Source organism: Aptenodytes forsteri, unplaced genomic scaffold (assembly GCF_000699145.1).
Source record: "Aptenodytes forsteri isolate BGI_AS27 unplaced genomic scaffold, ASM69914v1 Scaffold137, whole genome shotgun sequence".
NCBI classification, from domain to species: domain Eukaryota; kingdom Metazoa; phylum Chordata; class Aves; order Sphenisciformes; family Spheniscidae; genus Aptenodytes; species Aptenodytes forsteri.
Window position 1 is genome coordinate 3,598,785 of NW_008796221.1, and position 17,812 is coordinate 3,616,596.

Here is a 17,812-nt window from a genome sequence, read left to right on the forward strand (position 1 = left end):
AAGTTCAAATGGGTCCTCAGCAGTTCTAACAAATCAATCCACTCATTTTGTTTGTGTTTTGTGCTTGTATCCAGGCACTGCTGTAGAACCAAAGACTGAACATTTAATAACCCCTTTCAAAACTGAAATGATTGTCATTACTGAATACTTCTCCCATGTAGAAAAGGTTTTATGTGCTTTTACAATATCTGTCCAGCCCCTTCCAATTTTGTGTAACAGAAATAAATATTGCAAATAGTGATTTAGACTCAGTTTCATGAACACCTTCTATCAATTTATACCTGAGCTTCCACCAAGAGGGGTACCTACCGCCTGTGGGTGGTACCCTGCCTATGGGTTCCTGCCCTCTCCCTATGCTCTTGTGTGTCTGCATTGTGAGTCAGATGAGAGAATGCCTTTAGATTAAAACTAACTCAACAGAAAAAACTCTTGTGAGTGCTAAAACTTGGAGGCTGGGGTGGAGTGAAAGAATAGGCAAGCAGGTTAGGGGCAAGGAGGTGCAAATCAGAGAGCGTTCCATTCAGAGCAGCCTGCGCTCAGATCAGCTTAAAGTAATAATGACATTGCAGTTCTACTCCATCTTGACATTCTTTATTTTTAATATGCTATTTCCAATGGACAGTTTCAACCAATTTGTTCTGATGCTTAAGTTACCTCTAGAGAAATTTTCAGTATGAATGCTATGCTGTATGCACTGTAATGTTTGCACTATAGCAGTCTTCTACAGTATTTCTTAATAAATCATGTTTCGGTAGCCTCTCATCTTCTGCATACTTAAATCCCAGCAGAACTCTTGGGTATCATTTGGACCTATTGACTTTTTGGAATTTAAATTAGCAGTTTCTTCCAAAATTGTAATTTTTCTTCGTTATGGAAAAAAAAACAGCCTTAGGGTACCGATATCACCAATATTTTCTGCAACTAAGACTGCAGAAGCAAAATAAAACAAATAACCCATGCAAAAGCAATAAGCCCCAAACCTTCCTCAAACAGGCAAACAAAAATCTATGATTTTATGATTCTATGATTTTATTTAGAATTTCAGGAATGGCTTAATTTCCTTTAATTCCCTCCCCATCTCCCATGAATCACCTCTTAATCTGTCATTGGATTCTTGCTACTTCTGCATTGGGGGGTGGTACTGATCTTCGGTGTTTGCTCCTAGGGAATCCACTTTAGCTCTTCTAATTTCCTTCTTTCCTCCTCTTTATTAGCATCACTGAGGTTACTTCTCAGAGTACAGAAGGATTTATCTTTTGGCTCAAATAGTCTCTTGAGTGACGCGGTCTAATCACATTGGTTTATTACTGGCTGTCCTGGTTTCCTCTTTGTTAGTGCACCTTATTGTCCTCGGTAGACTTCTGTTGATTCTCTGGTTTCTAGCAAAAGCTCAAAATCAACTCAGTCTAAATAAAGACCATAATAGAGTTTTTGTGAAGCTCATAGGGATGCTAGTTTCATAGTTATCTTTTTTTTCAAAACATATTTTAGTACTTACAGAAAGTTTTAATTCATATTTTTTCCTATCTTCATTATATATTATCACAGAGCAATGTTTGAGGTCAAAAAATGAAATCATATAATAGAAAGATTCTACGTTGTTGAGTCCCTTAGATTAAGAAAAGCTAACCGTGTTGCTCAAAGTATTGTTTTTCTACCTAGTGTACTACGTGCATATCGGATTTATCTCTCTTTTAAACTCCTCTTACATAACTATCTGGGAAATACTGGTTTAAAACCCGCATTTTTAAGCAGCGTCTCAGCCAGTAGATTAGAAAAGCTGTTCGGATTTAGTAAACCAAGAAAATTTGGAATTGTAATGACAAAAATCTTTTTCTTTAAGAAATATAAAGTTCTAACTCTTTATATGACTGAGGTAGATTATAAATGTCACTGATTCCTAGGGCTCAGTGTATTCTGCCTTGACATATAATATTTTTGTTCAAGAAGAGGATTCAGCAGGCAGTCTGTATTTTAAGTCCTTAAAAAGTAATTTCCAGCTGTGCTTTCCAAGTTTAATAAGGTGTGATAGTTAGAAGGGAAGCAATACCAACACCCTATGGGAGAGTTAAGGATTTGCTTTTATTTTTATGAACCCATATAAATCGGTAGAATTAGCAGAGGAATGAGAGGTAGAGGAATGGCTATAGTTCCCTCCCTGGCTCCACTGAGCAGAAGTGACTGGAGCAGCGGGCTGCGTGCCATGCTGGTGTGAGGGCCAGCCCTGGCATGCAGTGTTATAAGATATAAGATACCTGGGTCCTAATTTTTTAAAAGCACAAGTCTTCTCAAAGTTAACAAAATGTTATATATGTGCTTTTTAAATCTGTTAAGGTAGAGCTGTTAAGGTAAGCATTGGTGTGTATAAAGGAAGCAGCTGCGGTGCTCATCATGAACCACGAGTTTGGAAGGATGTTTATGTCCCACAGTCCAGATTCAGCCACGGTGATCAAAAACATCCATGACTTTACCATACATGCCAAGCTGCCAAACCCTGGCAGTGACTCCTAAAAACTTAGTGCCGCTACCCCTCTACTTCCCCGTACATTTATTATCATGCAGAGATTAAACTCTCTTCAATTTTCTGATAAGCATAGTAAAAGACCTGAGTTGTAAATACTATACTCACTAAATCTGTTACGGTTATTATAGTATTAGGTTTACTCTAGTGCTTTAAGGTTAAAGCAGGAAGAAAGCTGACAAGCTTTAAACTGGGCCCCAGTCCCCAGAGTCTGTGCTAACTGGGAGATAAGCCATTGTGTCTGCTTAGTTCCTGAGAAGAAGACCTTACAGCACATCACCCTCACCTCTGATCATGACCATAGTGTTATCGACTGACTGTGCACAGCAAGAAACAGAATAATGATTACACAAGTGCCTGAAACAAAATCCTACATTTGCCGGTCCCTGAGTTAATAACTGGTAGTATCTTTGTTGTATTTCACATGACATAGTTTCTTTACTAACTAAAATTGGCCGGTTGAAATGTCCAGGTTCCTCTGCAATATTTTAAATAAACTGGATCCTAAATGCACCGTGGTTCTGGCTATGATCTGGCTGCCCTTGCGTCAACTGCCCTTCTGCCTGGTTTCATCGTGCTGTCTGCGATGGCAGCATCACTCCTGACAATACGCAAGTGTAGAGATTTCTAATATTATGTTGTCTGCTTAGATGATAGAAACTATCAAAAGGCGCATATTCTGCCTGTGTTGCAGCTTCTGCTCTCACATAGGAATGGCAGGAAAGCACTTGCAGGTGTTTCTGATGTAGACCTGCTGTCCTTATGAAAACTGCTTTTCTTTTGAAAACAGTGTATGATTGCTAGGGCTTCTGCAAGTGTAGAGATTTCTAATACTATGTTGTCTGCTTAGATGATAGAAACTATCAAAAGGCGCATATTCTGCCTGTGTTGCAGCTTCTGCTCTCACATAGGAATGGCAGGAAAGCACTTGCAGGTGTTTCTGATGTAGACCTGCTGTCCTTATGAAAACTGCTTTTCTTTTGAAAACAGTGTATGATTGCTAGGGCTTCCTACTGGTTAGAATAGCAACTAAGAGCATCCATAGCAGCATGTCTAGTCACTGAACCCACAGAAAGGCCCTCTGTTTTGAAGTCTTCCTGAAATGCATTGTCCCAAAGCATTTTGTTAGGATTGCAGGAAATTTGGAACGAAGCTGCAGATTTTGGCAGTTTAGCAGGAGGTGGCTGCCAGTCTGAGGCACAGATGGAGGTATTTGGAGAAGCCAAAGCAGCATGGTCTTTCTGTTCCTTTCTTAAAACCATCAGAAGGATTAGATTTTTGGCACTTGAAATGGCTTAATTTAGACTTTGAGATAAAATACAGCAGGGAGAAACAGTCTCTTTTTTTAGTTCTCTTCAAAGATTTTTCTGTGGATTTAGGAGATCAGAACCGTATTTTAATTTTATTTTGTTTAAGCAGCCTGGGGTTGCGGAATATGATTTTATGACTGAAGTGAACTCCACAGCAGATTTTGTATTTGTGGGCTTTGTAAGTCTTTGGTGATATTTGCACCTTTTTTAATCTCATGTTGCCAAGAAACTACTTCAGAGTTTACTATGGCAGTAGATGGGGTCTGTGGGTAGTTCTTTGCACTTTTTTTTTCCTGTGCAGCTGAGAGGAAGGGGTCGGAAAACTAGTTTTCACATTCAAGAGACTTGCTCACTGAAGTTAGTAATTGAAGTTGGTGGGAGTTTAATATTAGTTTTAATAGGCTCGTATGCAAGGCCACCTGTAGATAAGCAGCTAGTCACAGCAAAAAGTTGCAGGGAAGTAATGGGTAAGTGTGGCTGCTGTAGCCCCTAGCAAGAGCAGCTTTGTAAGCGTGCCTGCACATAGTGCTTCATTAGTTGCCTGTGCAGCATGAAGTTTTCTGTCCTGCTGCTCTGCTGTCCTTTGACTTCTCTGATCCATTTTTAAACAAATGCATGCAGACAAAAGCATTTGCAGGCCTATTCTTAGTAGACTAAAACCTATTTGACATACTGTACTGTTGAGAGAGTTGATTTCCTTTATGCCTTACTAAGCTTTATGCGGTACTTCTCTAAACTTTTTGTTTTGGTTTCTTATGCGGTGTTTTTCATATGCAGGTACGGGGATGTTCTTCTCTGCATAGCTGTGAAGTGACTCACTTGGAATTTTGTGTTCAGTTGTGAACATGTGGTTGCTAAAATTAATCTGAGGTTTAGATTAGTTTATTGTGAATAAACAAAAATAATTGGCTACTAAAGTGAAAGGTTATTTGGCAAAGATTTAAAAGTTCAGTTAGCTTAGTCGGAATTTAAGTCTGTGCCTTAATAAACTTGCTGGGAGAACATAAAAGGAAGGAAACTTTATTAGGGAGTCATAGTGGGCTGGTTATAAGTGGAAATAGTGGAACATTGTCTTATGAAGGAAGTATCTGACACTGGCTGAAATGTCTTGGTCATTATTTTGTTAGTTTTATTGGTTCTTTCAAAAGAAGCAGTGGAAGACCTGCTTGATTGAGCAAAATGCTGAAAAATGTGTAGATGAGAGTAATCCTGCGTTATCTTGGAGATAAGCAGTAGTGTAAAGGTCTGGCTACCTTGACATGGAGAATTGGGATGATTTAAATCTAGAAAGATAAAAAGCGGGGGGGGGGGGAACTGCTTTTACATTTCTCTGCGTCTCTGCGGAACGGCACCCAGACATGTTCAGAAGTGTTCACTTTATAAATTTATAAATTCCGGTTCCCGCCTAATTTATGTTGTAATTCAGAGTTTTAAGTTTTAAGGTGTGTCTGTTCTTGGAGGACTGCTTTTACATTTCTCTGCGGATCTAATCTACGGCACCCAGACATGTTCAGAAGTGTTCACTTTATAAATTTAATCATCCGGTTCCCACCTAATTTATGTTGTAATTCAGAGTTTTAAGTGGAGAGGTGTGTCTGTTCTTGGAGGAGCCTAAAGCAGTAGGTGTTCTCAGGTCGTGCTTTCCATATTCCAGGAACATGGATTTCAGAGCAGTGGCCATAGTTGGTTTGATTTGCAAATAGTTACGGGTGTAATTGCATAGTATTTGAATGATTTGAGTTCTAGCCCAGTCTAAGCTGTAGGACTTCATTAGCCGGAAGGAAGTTGAATATACAGTTCCTGCATCCCACGTGAGTGTCACTAACAAATCAAAGTCATCTGGGAAGAGGCATCCTCCAGCCCTTTTTTCAAAGACAGGTCACTAGTTAGGTTAGGTTGGGAGTGTAAGATCAGGCAAAGAGCCAACAGGAGGGAACATAGAGGTTAGGGACCTCAGGGAGTGTGAAAACCTCATTTTTGCTCCCTGGGTTGTATTTTATATCTAAAATTGTCTCATGTGAAAAGCCTAAATAGTCCAAAGAGCGGGCATTACAATGTCACTCCCTTTAAAAGAAAGTGAATGTGTTTGGGAGAAAGGATGTCACAGATTCAAACCTCCTTTGAGAAAGGGAGATGAAGTGTTGGGTTTTCTACTTGCTAGAGTGCTCTCATTCCTAAGTGGCTATTAGTGAAAGATGAAGTAATTTGACCAAATCTACGTAGCCAGTGACAAAAGTTGAGTTTGAATAGATTTTCTTGCTGCAGTTGCCAGTCCAGCCCAGTAATCTGTAGATGCCCTACTGATGGTGGTTTCCACAATGATAATAAATTTTGGGATGTTTCTGTGATTAAAAATGAAAAAAGAATATTGTTTTCTTTTCTTGCCATTCTTCTGTGTTTGATCCCAAATGTTTAGAAGTGCAATTTAAATATATGAAGTGTAATTTAAATTTATTAACTTATAATACACCTGGAATTTCAGATCTTAGAGCAAATTATGCTTATTCAAACATCTGGTTAGAGAAGTTTAATTATTTGGTTAATCCTTTGGGACAAAGAGATGCCCCTTCCTGCCCTGTGACTGAGATTTTGGAGTTCTAGAACTCATGCTCTGCACCTCTTCCGCAGTGTCTGGGTCTAGAGAAGTGCAGTGAAGTAAATTCAATGTCTTCAATATCCAGATTTTGGGTAATAATCTTTTGATTTTCAGTTTTTCTGGTATAATACATTACTTTGGCGTACCCTGTTGTCAAGTGTTGTATGCAAAAATGTCCCTTGGAACTAACTGTAACTTCTGAAAGTTTTAGCATGTTTAAAATGTTCCATTATGCTATGTCATTTTTATCAATGTTTTGTTGCTTTTATAGATTACCTTTCTCAAGGGATAGATCTCTCTGGAATAGAAGTAATTGAAAATGACCTGCTTTTTATTGCAAGAGCTCGGCTTGAGGTGGAAAATCAAGCTAAAAGGTTGCTTGAGCAAGGTGTGGAGACTCAGGTAAAATACACTTTCTTCTTTACTTCCTTTCAAAAGTGAAGTGTAAAAAGTACTCTGAGCTTGATTTCGTTTGTTTTATATAGCATTGTCTAACGGAGATTAAACATGAAAAAAGTCTTACATGAGAAATTCTCACACATGAGAGTATCCAAAACAATTGACAAAATTGGCCTTGTACAATATTTGCAAGAATAAAATTTTGCAGGATCTGACCCTGAAATTTGGGAGAAAGTAGGTGCTGATATGAAGAGTTTAATTCTAAACACTGCTAAAACCTTGATGATTGATAGGACTTTGCATTAAGCACAGTATACTACATTGCCAATATGGCCAAGTTTTATAGATAAATCTGAAAAATGCAGTTTCTTAAAACTGTAAGAAGATTTCTACTTTTTAGCTGTGCAGTGATGTATTGAAACGATTTGAAAGATTTCCCATTAAAACTTTAAAGGGCATTTTAAACTTTGAGGTAAATATTCACTGTAGGGCATATCAAAATGAGTATGCATAATTACATTCATCCATACTAAATGTAATTATCTACATTTTTAATAACATGGCTACGTCTATTATTTAACTATTTGTAGTATCATTAGTGCTGTCTTCTTGCCTTTTTAAAAATTCGTGTTCTTTTGTCTATACTTTTTAGTATACTTTAAAAAAAAAAAGTATTTTAAATCTCCATTACTACAGTAAGAGGAAAAATCTAGTACAAGTTCCTATCAAATTTGCATTTTAAATTAGAGAACAAAGAGAATTAGAAGAAGACATTTTTATGCTGTTTGTTACCAACAGTTAAACTTCCCTGTAAGTCAATATAGCATTTGTTTATAGTATTGAAGGTTGACATGAAAATAGAACATACACAGAATGGAAAATCTCCTCATTAAATTGGCTTGGTTAGATAATTGAGCATTAAAATTATCAGTATGTCTCAAACTTTTACTTAGACCTCTCATTTCAAGTAATTTTCTGCAGTAAGAAGTCATGATTGTGGTAAATACCTTTGGCTATTTACTGAGAGCAAAATGGTAGGAAAAAACACCCCATTTTTTACTTGATTACTATTCAAATGTTGAAACTCCTGGCTATTTGACCATGTTGCCAAGCTGTGATTGGGCTTGTTATAAGCTATGAAGCATATGCAATGTTAAATAAAGACAGAACGAAGATAGGGCCTAAGAAAAAGCAAGTGGACATTTATTTTAAATGTAGCAAAAGTCTTCATCAGTGTGTACTCCTAGTTTTTCATGTCAGATTTGACCTTCTCTGATAATTTTCTCTTCATATTAAGTACTAAAACAGAACGGACAAAGAAACCCTGGGGAAATGAATCCCACTCCACTTGAAAAATAGACAGATTTATTAGGTGTTCCAGGCTGTATCCAGGTAATCAAGAGATTATTAAAGTATATGCCTGTTGTGCTTTAGCCAGGGGCCTGTTTCCAGCAAACGGAAGATTGTTTGGAAGAACATTATTAGTGCTTAGTCATATCAGAAGTGGGGATGTTTTCATGAAGAGGTGTTAGGGTATGCTTCACAGGTTTGCTGTTGGATATGATTCGTGGATTTAATGTTGGAAAAATAGTGTGCTTTAGAAAATACGCATGCAGGCATCACCCAAGAAATCTAGAATTTGAAATATGACTAGCAGATAGTCTTTGATTCTTATTATTGTAGCTGTGTGTTTTATTGACAAGTTGATTTACATTTATACCTTCCAAGCCCTGAGATTTCCCATAAGAGGACATTCATCTTTTCTTCTGCGTTTTGTACCACAGAATTCCTCAGATAGGCTGTCTTCCTGCTAGTATCTATTCTGGTAGCCAAGTCTGTACTTTTGAGAATGGTGCATCTGTATTTGTCCAGGTGGTTCTTCAGTTATTTGATATTCATATTTGCAATTGCAGTTTTAGTTCTCACCTTTGTTTTTATCTGCTGTGTAAATAAAACACAAGATTGGTTGCCTACGTAACAGCGAGCTGTATTTCTGTATTTCATCTAGCACTTTTCAGCAATGCCTTAAGAAGAAAGTTAGTCTTACGTCTCCGTTTTAGAGTATTTCAGTGTCCACCTGGAAGAGAAGCAGGAAGTGGAAATACATAAAAAATGTAAAACTACAAGTACCTCCTTTTAAGCAGAAGTCATTAGAATTTGGTGAATGTCTTCTCTAGAATTCAGCTTTTTTTTCAGAGAAGCTGCTAGAAGTTACTCGGACAAAAAGAACAGAGTTAAAAAGTTTAAATTGCCCCTTTCAACATTTTGATATATCTCCTTTGTTTAGGTAAGAAACTATTTTTGTTATTTTGATTATTTATTTAATGATGTATAAGTCACATGCTAATGAGCTGTGCCCAGATTCCCCGAAATAACCACCAGCAGTAGCACATGAAAGCAGATACTTACCTCTAAGGGATACATTGTCTTTTTCTCTGCATTGTAATTCACGTTTTTATTGCATGTCCATCACTGTAGCATTTGTGTATTTCTCAGAAGAAATGAAATCTCTCTTCCCGTTTTCCTTTGGAAGTGTGGCATTAGGCATGGGCTGCTTCAGAAGTGAAGTCTTCCACTCATGTTCATGGTGGTATCTTTAAAGCTGCCATCTGGGTATAAACTAGAAGTGCCTGTCAGCGTGTCTAGACTTAACAGGCTTTCATAGAGCTGCCAACCACGCTTGTCTTCCTAATCCTTTTAGAAAGAGTAAGCCCTCTTTGCTCTTGTTGACAAAAGTAATACAAATAACAGCAAACCTGATCAAGCAGGGGTACCAGTGGCTACGGGCAGGTTTTTTATTGTCATGTGTGCTTTGTTACGCACTCCTAGTGTACATAGCACAAATTGATGCTCTTTCATGAACCACAGAACAGTATCAAGAAAATGGATTCAAACCCCGTCCTTACTGTTTAGTCCTAAACACCTTGGTAGCTTTCCTTCACGCTGTAAGCAGGTTAATGGCGGATAGTACAGAAAGCAGGAGAGGCTGCTTTAACAGAGATACATCAAGAACTTCAATAAAGTCACTGTTCTAAGAGAAGAGACAGCAATGTTTTCTGCTTTAAAAAGAAAAAAAGAGGTATATATCCACCTTGCAACTGCCTGAAGCCTCCCCAGCATTTCTATTGCTCACAGGATGAACCCTAGGCAGAGGAATCTAGATTTGCTCTGGACACCGCTTCACCCCTTTATTCACAGCAGTATATTGTGTAAAGCAGATCTGAATAATAAGAAATTAACTCAGAACAAGAGAAATTTGTTAAGATTACCATAGCTCAATTCCAGGTAGAACAGTTTTGCCAGATGTAGTGTTGTGGGTGCTATGCTTACAAAGAAGAAAACTTTCTCTGCAATTTAGCTCACACTTCAAACCCTTTCTGCTATATATTGTCATACTTAGTGTGGGACTTTCCTCTTACAGCCAGGGATGCCCAAACTTAGTTCCATCAGGTAATGATAAGGTTGGTAGCATTAGGAGCCAGGTCATGTGTGCGCAGAAGAGAGATGCATTTCCATCTCCTCTATCTTTACTCCTCTGAAGAAGTAGCCCTACTTCTGAACTAAGTTCACTGCTTTAACAATGGTTATGGGTCTCATCTGTGTAAGAAGGATGGATTTTTGCATGTATGTACTCGTATGTGTGAAATGGGTTAGGAACCTATGCTCTTGCTTTTGACTTTACCAATACAAACTTTACTAATTAGTTAGGATGTAGATGATGAGGACTATGGTATCATTAAAGATTGATTAAAATATAAAATATCCATTTAGGTCAAACAAAACATGGTGTGGAGATGAGAGTAGAACTCAGATTTCCTTGGGTTTGTACCTTAAATACAGTTTGTCCTTCTGTGTGTTACAGAAACTTTCTGTATCTTTGACCACAGATAGTAAAAATTTTCCTTCTTTGTCTCCTGGAGTGTTCTATAGGTGTCTGACTATTTTTTTTAAGGAAGGTTTTGGATAAATTATGTGATGTTTGTCGCCCAGTTTCCCTTATTTAAGGTGTGGGCAAATTTATTTTCCTGCCTAGCATGGATCTGGAGAGAGTTAAATTCACGGATAATTCACTGAAATTGTTCTGGTGATCATGTAGTGAAGTGTCCTGATCATGTTAGAGAGAGCAAAAATAAAGTATAAGCTTAATAACTATCCTTTGTCCAAATGAATGTTAAATTGTGCCTGCGTTTTTTTTTAACACATAGATTTTTTTTTTCCCCCCGAAATGAAGAGCTTTACTAATTATAACCTCACCAAATAAAGAAGAGGGGAAAAAACCCCCAACAGAAATAAATCCTAAACTCTACTTCTGCAAGATGTTCAAGTGCTGGATTTGTATACACAGGATAAATATGTAAGCAATACAATCTGAACAAAAATGTCTCAATTAATTTCAGTGTAACATCTTTATACTATTGCCACTTTGAGCATATTTGGGGGCATTTTGAATTTTCATATTGTAACTCACTGAGCAGAATTTGTTTTGTGAATTGTTCTGTTTTGCATTCTTTTTCATACTGAACCTTTCCTCTAAGTTGTCGTCTCTAGGACAAGTACAGCATTTTTTTTTCACATTTAAAAATTATTAAGTAGATGTATATGCATAATTGTTCTTGACTAATGCTATTTAGCACCTGAGAAAAGTGATGGGAGGATGAAGTATCTGCATAACTAACCAGTTGTCTGGAGGTGATTATCAAGAAGTTGCTTAATTTATCTCAGTTCAGGGTTCCCTAAGATAGGTGCTTATGTAGTACATCTTGCAGTGTTATGGCAAAATTGGTGAAATTAATCTGAAGTCTTTCACAGACCAGCATTTAATCTCGTGTCAAGGATCTCTAACAATAGGTCTTTGTTATCCCCAAGGAATTGGAGGGGAAAATATGCACGTAATTGACCATTTTTCCAGACATGATCATCAAGAAGTTGCATAATTTATTTCATTTCAGGGTCCTCTGAGCTGAGTGCTTATGTCGTACAACTTGCAGTGTTACAGCAAGATTGGTGAAATTAATCTTAAATCCTTCATAGGGCAGTGTTTAATCTATTGTCAAGGATCTGAAACAATACATGCTCTTTATTATCCTGTGGCACAATTTTCCAGTTGTGCAAATGCCCTTGGAGGTGTTTGAGATATTCAGATATTAAGAATGGCTGGCATTGGGCTCCGTTTTTCACTTTTTTGGTGAAACTTGCAAAAAGATGATAATGTTGCATTCTTGAGTTACTTCTAATTATTACTGCCAAAGGCATGGATAGCTCTTGCAGCACTACTGTCTGGGCAAGGTCCTGTGATCCTGAGTTTCTCATTTTCAATCTTGCATACTTTAGCAAGAGTATATGTTTCACTGAAACATCCATTTTTCTAGATTAATTTATGGTATTTTAACACTTTGATTTAAATCAAAGTATGCTTGCTAGTTTTTGCTAGTTTAGTGTCATCTTCAGATTTGAATGCTTTATAGTAAAATGGGCTGTGCAAGTGTATGAATACACTGTCTAAAGTTGTCGGCTCTGTGGAGACATGCTTGACTGTAGAACAAAGTCTAATGTCATAAGAGAATGTCACTTCATGTGCCCACGGTTGTGTAGTGGGCCTGTTAATGTTTATCTTTAGTTCATTCAGCTTAGGATGTGTTATGTTGCCCATACTGATGTACTGCACTAGTCAAAAGAAAAATTTTAACTTCCAGATGTTTTTGCCTGCCCTTTGCTGCTTTTACATATTAGCTATCATATTTGTCATACCTTTTAAATAATATAGGCCCTTACGTATTTCAAAATGTCAGTGGAATTGATTGCCATTATGTAGATGTGTATAACTGCATCTGTATGCATAATTACAAAATTATCATTATAACAGCAAATAAAGTAGAAAAATATGAAAAAAGAACCTCTCCAAATTTGGCACACAACCAGTCATCTTTTCATCCCTATACTGCAGGATATCCTCATAAAAAGTCTGGAAAAACTAGAGTTTTTCATACGCAGAGTATACCTTTTTTTTTTTTAAGTCAAAGAGTAGTCATTGCTTTTTTCTTTCTTTTTTTTTTTTTTTTGTTCTGACATTTATTTCTACTTTGAAAGGTAGAAGTTGGAATTTAACCTCATCACTGTCAAAAATTTAACCAATATAGTACACTTTAGGCAGTAGATGTTATGTTTCCTTATTATTCCACAACCTTGATTCCCTGGAGGAGATCCTGATGGAAACTAGACTGAGACAGCTATTTCATAATAAAGTAATTGACTACAATATGATATAGAAATGGAAGGCATTTTTGCTTATTCAGTTTGAAGTCAATTACTTGAATCTAGAGTAAGAGACTGAAGTATTATCTGTAAAAAGAAAAATTTAAACCTGTTTGCTACTTTTGGCATAGGGAGAGGGTGGTAGCTATAGTTAACTTTAAATCATCTAGTTTTGCTTAGTGATTCCTTATTATTCCACAACCTTGATTCCCTGGAGGAGATCCTGATGGAAACTAGACTGAGACAGCTATTTCATAATAAAGTAATTGACTACAATATGATATAGAAATGGAAGGCATTTTTGCTTATTCAGTTTGAAGTCAATTACTTGAATCTAGAGTAAGAAGACTGAAGTATTATCTGTAAAAAGAAAAATTTAAACCTGTTTGCTACTTTTGGCATAGGGAGAGGGTGGTAGCTATAGTTAACTTTAAATCATCTAGTTTTGCTTAGTGAAGACAGACGATGAGATCCAAAGCTTTTTATTTAAATTCACGTTAGCCACCCATTTTACTGCTTTTTGTAATTCTAATGTAGACAGAGAAGACTTATTTCAACGTGTTGTAGCTGTCATATTGGCTTTCGTTGTAAAAGATCACAATGGCATTTGAGTCTGTTTAATTAAGATCCTACTAGCTCATAGTTTCTGTTTTTTCTTTGACAATAGTTCTGTAAGCATATAGAGAATTTTCACTTTATGTGTTTATATATCTTTACAAGTTTTACTCTGTCCTAACCTTTACGTTTCTTTGTCACAGAAACATACTCACGTTGCATTATTCAGTTTTATTTTTCATCTTCAATATTGTGGTTATGGTTTTCGTGATCTTGTTAACTTGCTAAATCAGATTCCTTCATCTGGCCATCTGGTGCATGGCACTACAGAAGGAGTTTTCGATAAATCTAAATTATTTCTTCCTTAAACTATTCTGTTAAGATGTGATATAGCAACGTATGGCTCATCTAACAACCAAAAAATATCTTCCAAGAATGTGTTAGTTATAACCTGCATGTGAATGGTAAACTTCATGGGGATTAACAAAACCTTATGAAATTTTCCTTTTACTATTCAGGTCTAAAAAGAGCTCATTTTATCTTAAAGTATGATCTAACGGAACTGAAGTGTTAACCGTGCTTCAGTAGTTCAAAATCACCAAGCTAAACACTAAGCATGAATTTATACCTCTGAACTATGGATTAAAATAAACCACAGATTTCTTTGCAACATAATCGGCTGATACTGATATAACCTAGAATATCCTTTCAGTTTCCATAGGAACAGATGATAGAATGTTTTGAATCTTGGAATAGCTAAAATGAATGTCTGGCTTCAATATAGTTCACTTTTATTTTGCAGCTTGCAACCTCTGCACGTAAGGGCTAAAAATGGGCATAAAAAAAGAAAGGTGGAATATTGACATAACACATATTAAAATGTTTTTACTAGCAGTAGTAACAACAACAACAATAATAAAAAAATTACTTTAAGGGTTTCTGTGCATAATTCTTTAGGTGTTAGTTCTGTGTTTTATTATACAGGTGCAAAAAGTATTTCCAAATCCACAGGAAAAGAGAAACTATTAATCATTCCTATGTGTTAATGCCTCTTTTAAATGTTTTACAACAACAACCAAATCTGTCTCGTAGGTCATCTTATTGCTTCATCTCACTGCATTACACTGTATGGGTATATTTTCTCTTTGGAACCATCTGTACAACACAAGAAAGAACTTCATGTAGCCAGAAAGAAAAGTCAGCAAAACTGTAGTGGAATACATAGTGTGTTATATAGGTGACTATGGCAAAAGATGGTAATCAAAGAACAGGCAAGGAAACATGCTAGCTGTAGTAGTAGTTGTTTTATTAGATGTTTGACGTCTCTTTCTTAACAGGTCATGTTGCTAAATCAGAGAAGGTATGCTTTGAGTGTAAAAACATTAACAAGATTTAGAAGATACCTCTTTGTTTGAAATTAATGGATATGTAACTCCAGTATTGATGTAGAGGAAAAATATGCAGGCCTTGTTACAAACCATTAGGAATCTAAGTGCCTGTAACCTGAGGCCTCGTGAATGCAGGTACAAATGATAGCGTGTGACTGACTGCTCAGTACTTGGGCTCTTTTCATTTGTTATAACTCCAGCATTTAAGATGCTTGATCTTTAAAACATTTTGTATGTGGAAATTAAGATGGTACTGAAAGCAAAAAAGAAAAAAAGCAAAAAGAAAAAAGAAGCAAAATGAGGAAGAAGTAGCAAGTTAACTTGTCATAGTTTCTCATTCCAGTGCAACAGGTTTTTGGCCTGTGAATGGAGCTACACTGTGCTAATGTAGTTCAAATAGTAACTTTTTCAAATATCCGTATTCCAAGATTATTTTTAGCTACCATTAATATAGAAGACTCATGAGAGCTGTAGTTATTGGAACATATGGGCAAGTTAAATAGCAACATTTTGAAAATGGAAGGATGATTTTCAAATAAAAGTAATATCTAGAGCTTTCCTGCTCAGTATTAGAATATAATTTACTGTTGTAAATTTGCAGAGGACCCTGTGTCACATGTTACTTTCTGAATAATGATCCTCTTTTATTAATGGTTCTGGTTTGCACTTTTGCAGCATCTTTTAGAAAATTCCTCACAAACTGTGTAGTAGATGGTTTAGGCAGGTGTTAGCAAACCTCATTCCGCAGGTGGGCAGATACAGAGAAGTTCTAAATGCCAAGAAGTAAGCAGGAAGGTTCTCAACAAAGTATTTGAGTTTGCAAGTTTCCATGCTTTAACAATTAGGCAACACTGGCCCCTTTTAACAGGCCTTGTTTCATCAAAATGCTTTTTTTTCCCCTAGGAAAATAACGTTTTTTTCTTAAATAGATCCCGGAAGCTTCTATTTTCTCACCCAGTAATATCTGCAACTGTAATTGTTTTTTTTTTTAAATACATTGCAGTTATAGTAGAATAGGCATTGTAAAATGAATGTAAATTTTAGTTCTTTAATTTATGTCCAGCAGAAAGTTTCCAGGTGTGGGAGTGAGGACAAGGGACTAGCTAATTAGGCATTGAAGGGCCCCTCGCCTTCCATTAGCTGCCTTTCCCAGTTAGTAACTCTTGCTAGGAGTTCACCTTCCCAGCTCTGGGATGGGTACGTGGCCATGCAGCTATGCAGCACCCTCACCTGCATTTGACTCCACATCCGCTTCTGATAAACTTGTGCAATATTCAGGGTTGGGTTTGGTCCTTATAAAGTTGAAAGATTATTATGCACCAGATATGGAAGTTACAAAGTGTCTATTAGTAAAACAAACAAAATGCACAGGTTTTCTTTTTTGTGAGGAGGTAGTATTGGGAGATATTTTGTCACAATATATTAGCGACTATGATTCAGGTTATAGTTTCAACAAAACCTTCAAATTTAATTAGGCCCAGGTTAGAGAACACTTTTTTTCCTGTCCTTTGGATTTTTTTTTTCTTCAAATCATTAAAGCAGATAATTGAGAAAGGAAACGATCATTGTTTCCCAGATTAGGATTGCCTGACTACCTCCACTGGGGTGATGGCAATGGCAGCAGCTTCTGTTGCAGTACCTAGACATGTACGTGTTCAGGATTAGGGCATACTGCCATCCTATCTTCCTCCATCCTTCAGCTGTATGCCGTTATACTTCAGTTTCCCTAGGCCTCAGAATATCTTCAAAAGCATCCAAATTAAGAATTCCCCTCACATTGGCCATCTTGCTGTTATACCTCTATTGTTTTCCAACCTGTGACCCCAACTGAACCAGCCACCTGCCATGTGAGAGACCTATATTTGTGTCTGAAATGCTCCCACAGATCCCCCCGTGGCTTAGGCAAGCACAGCAGAACCGGGAACTGCCGCCTCATTTGCTGTTAGTGCCCCCTTTGCTGTTAGTACCCCCTGCACCCCGCTGGAGGAGGTGTTGGCTCAGGGGTTTGGGTGGCTTGGCCAAGAGAGTGATGTGTCTTGTTGATCATCTGTTAGTGCTCTTGGCTATTAATTGTACGTCTGCTGGACACGTGTTCCACGTCAAACTGCAAAGCAGACGGCCCCAGTGAGATGTTGTCAATAACAAATGAAGCATGAAACAGCCTTCCCTTTTCCCTTCCCTCGGTGGCAGGTAGTATGCTGTGGTGTAAGGAATTGGTAATTAGTTGATATGAGGCATAGGCTAAAAAGCACTGACTTCAAGCAAATATTGAAAATAGCACAAAGCAGGAGACTGCGTTTTGAGGAAAAACCTGCTTGGATAGACACATGCATATTTAATCAGTCTTCAATAATTCGTGCAATATTAATGTGATACGTATGGTAATACAAGTGTTTAGTAATGTTTTTGGCTCAAATTCTAATACCTAATTGGAAATTGTTACCTTCTTTTACATCTTAAAATTAGTTGGGAAGGGTTAGAATTAACTTAAGTAAACAGTAATATTACTACAACTATGTTTGCTGTACATATTTAACTGAAAATAGCTTAGACCTTAAAGTCATTAAGCTTTTATTAACTGAAAACTGTCTGATTGTCCACAAATATTTTTGTGCCATGACCTCTTTTAATGCCTTTCCCAGAGAATCCATTGCAGGTCCTGCTTGACCAACCTGATCTCCTTCTATGACCAGGTGACCCGCCTAGTGGATGAGGGAAAGGCTGTGGATGTGGTCTACCTCGACTTCAGCAAGGCCTTTGACACCGTCTCCCACAGCATTCTCCTAGAGAA

At 37.1% G+C, this 17,812-nt stretch overlaps 1 protein-coding gene across 1 annotated transcript in view; it reads left to right on the top strand.

Moving 5' to 3' along the window:
• Positions 1-17,812, top strand: part of COG5 (component of oligomeric golgi complex 5) — a 194,212-nt gene that overhangs the window by 74,593 nt on the left and 101,807 nt on the right. Inside the window, exon 6 of the mRNA XM_019474575.1 lies at positions 6,699-6,829. Coding sequence (XP_019330120.1) covers positions 6,699-6,829 — 131 coding nt within the window. The remainder of the gene's footprint in view (positions 1-6,698; positions 6,830-17,812) is intronic.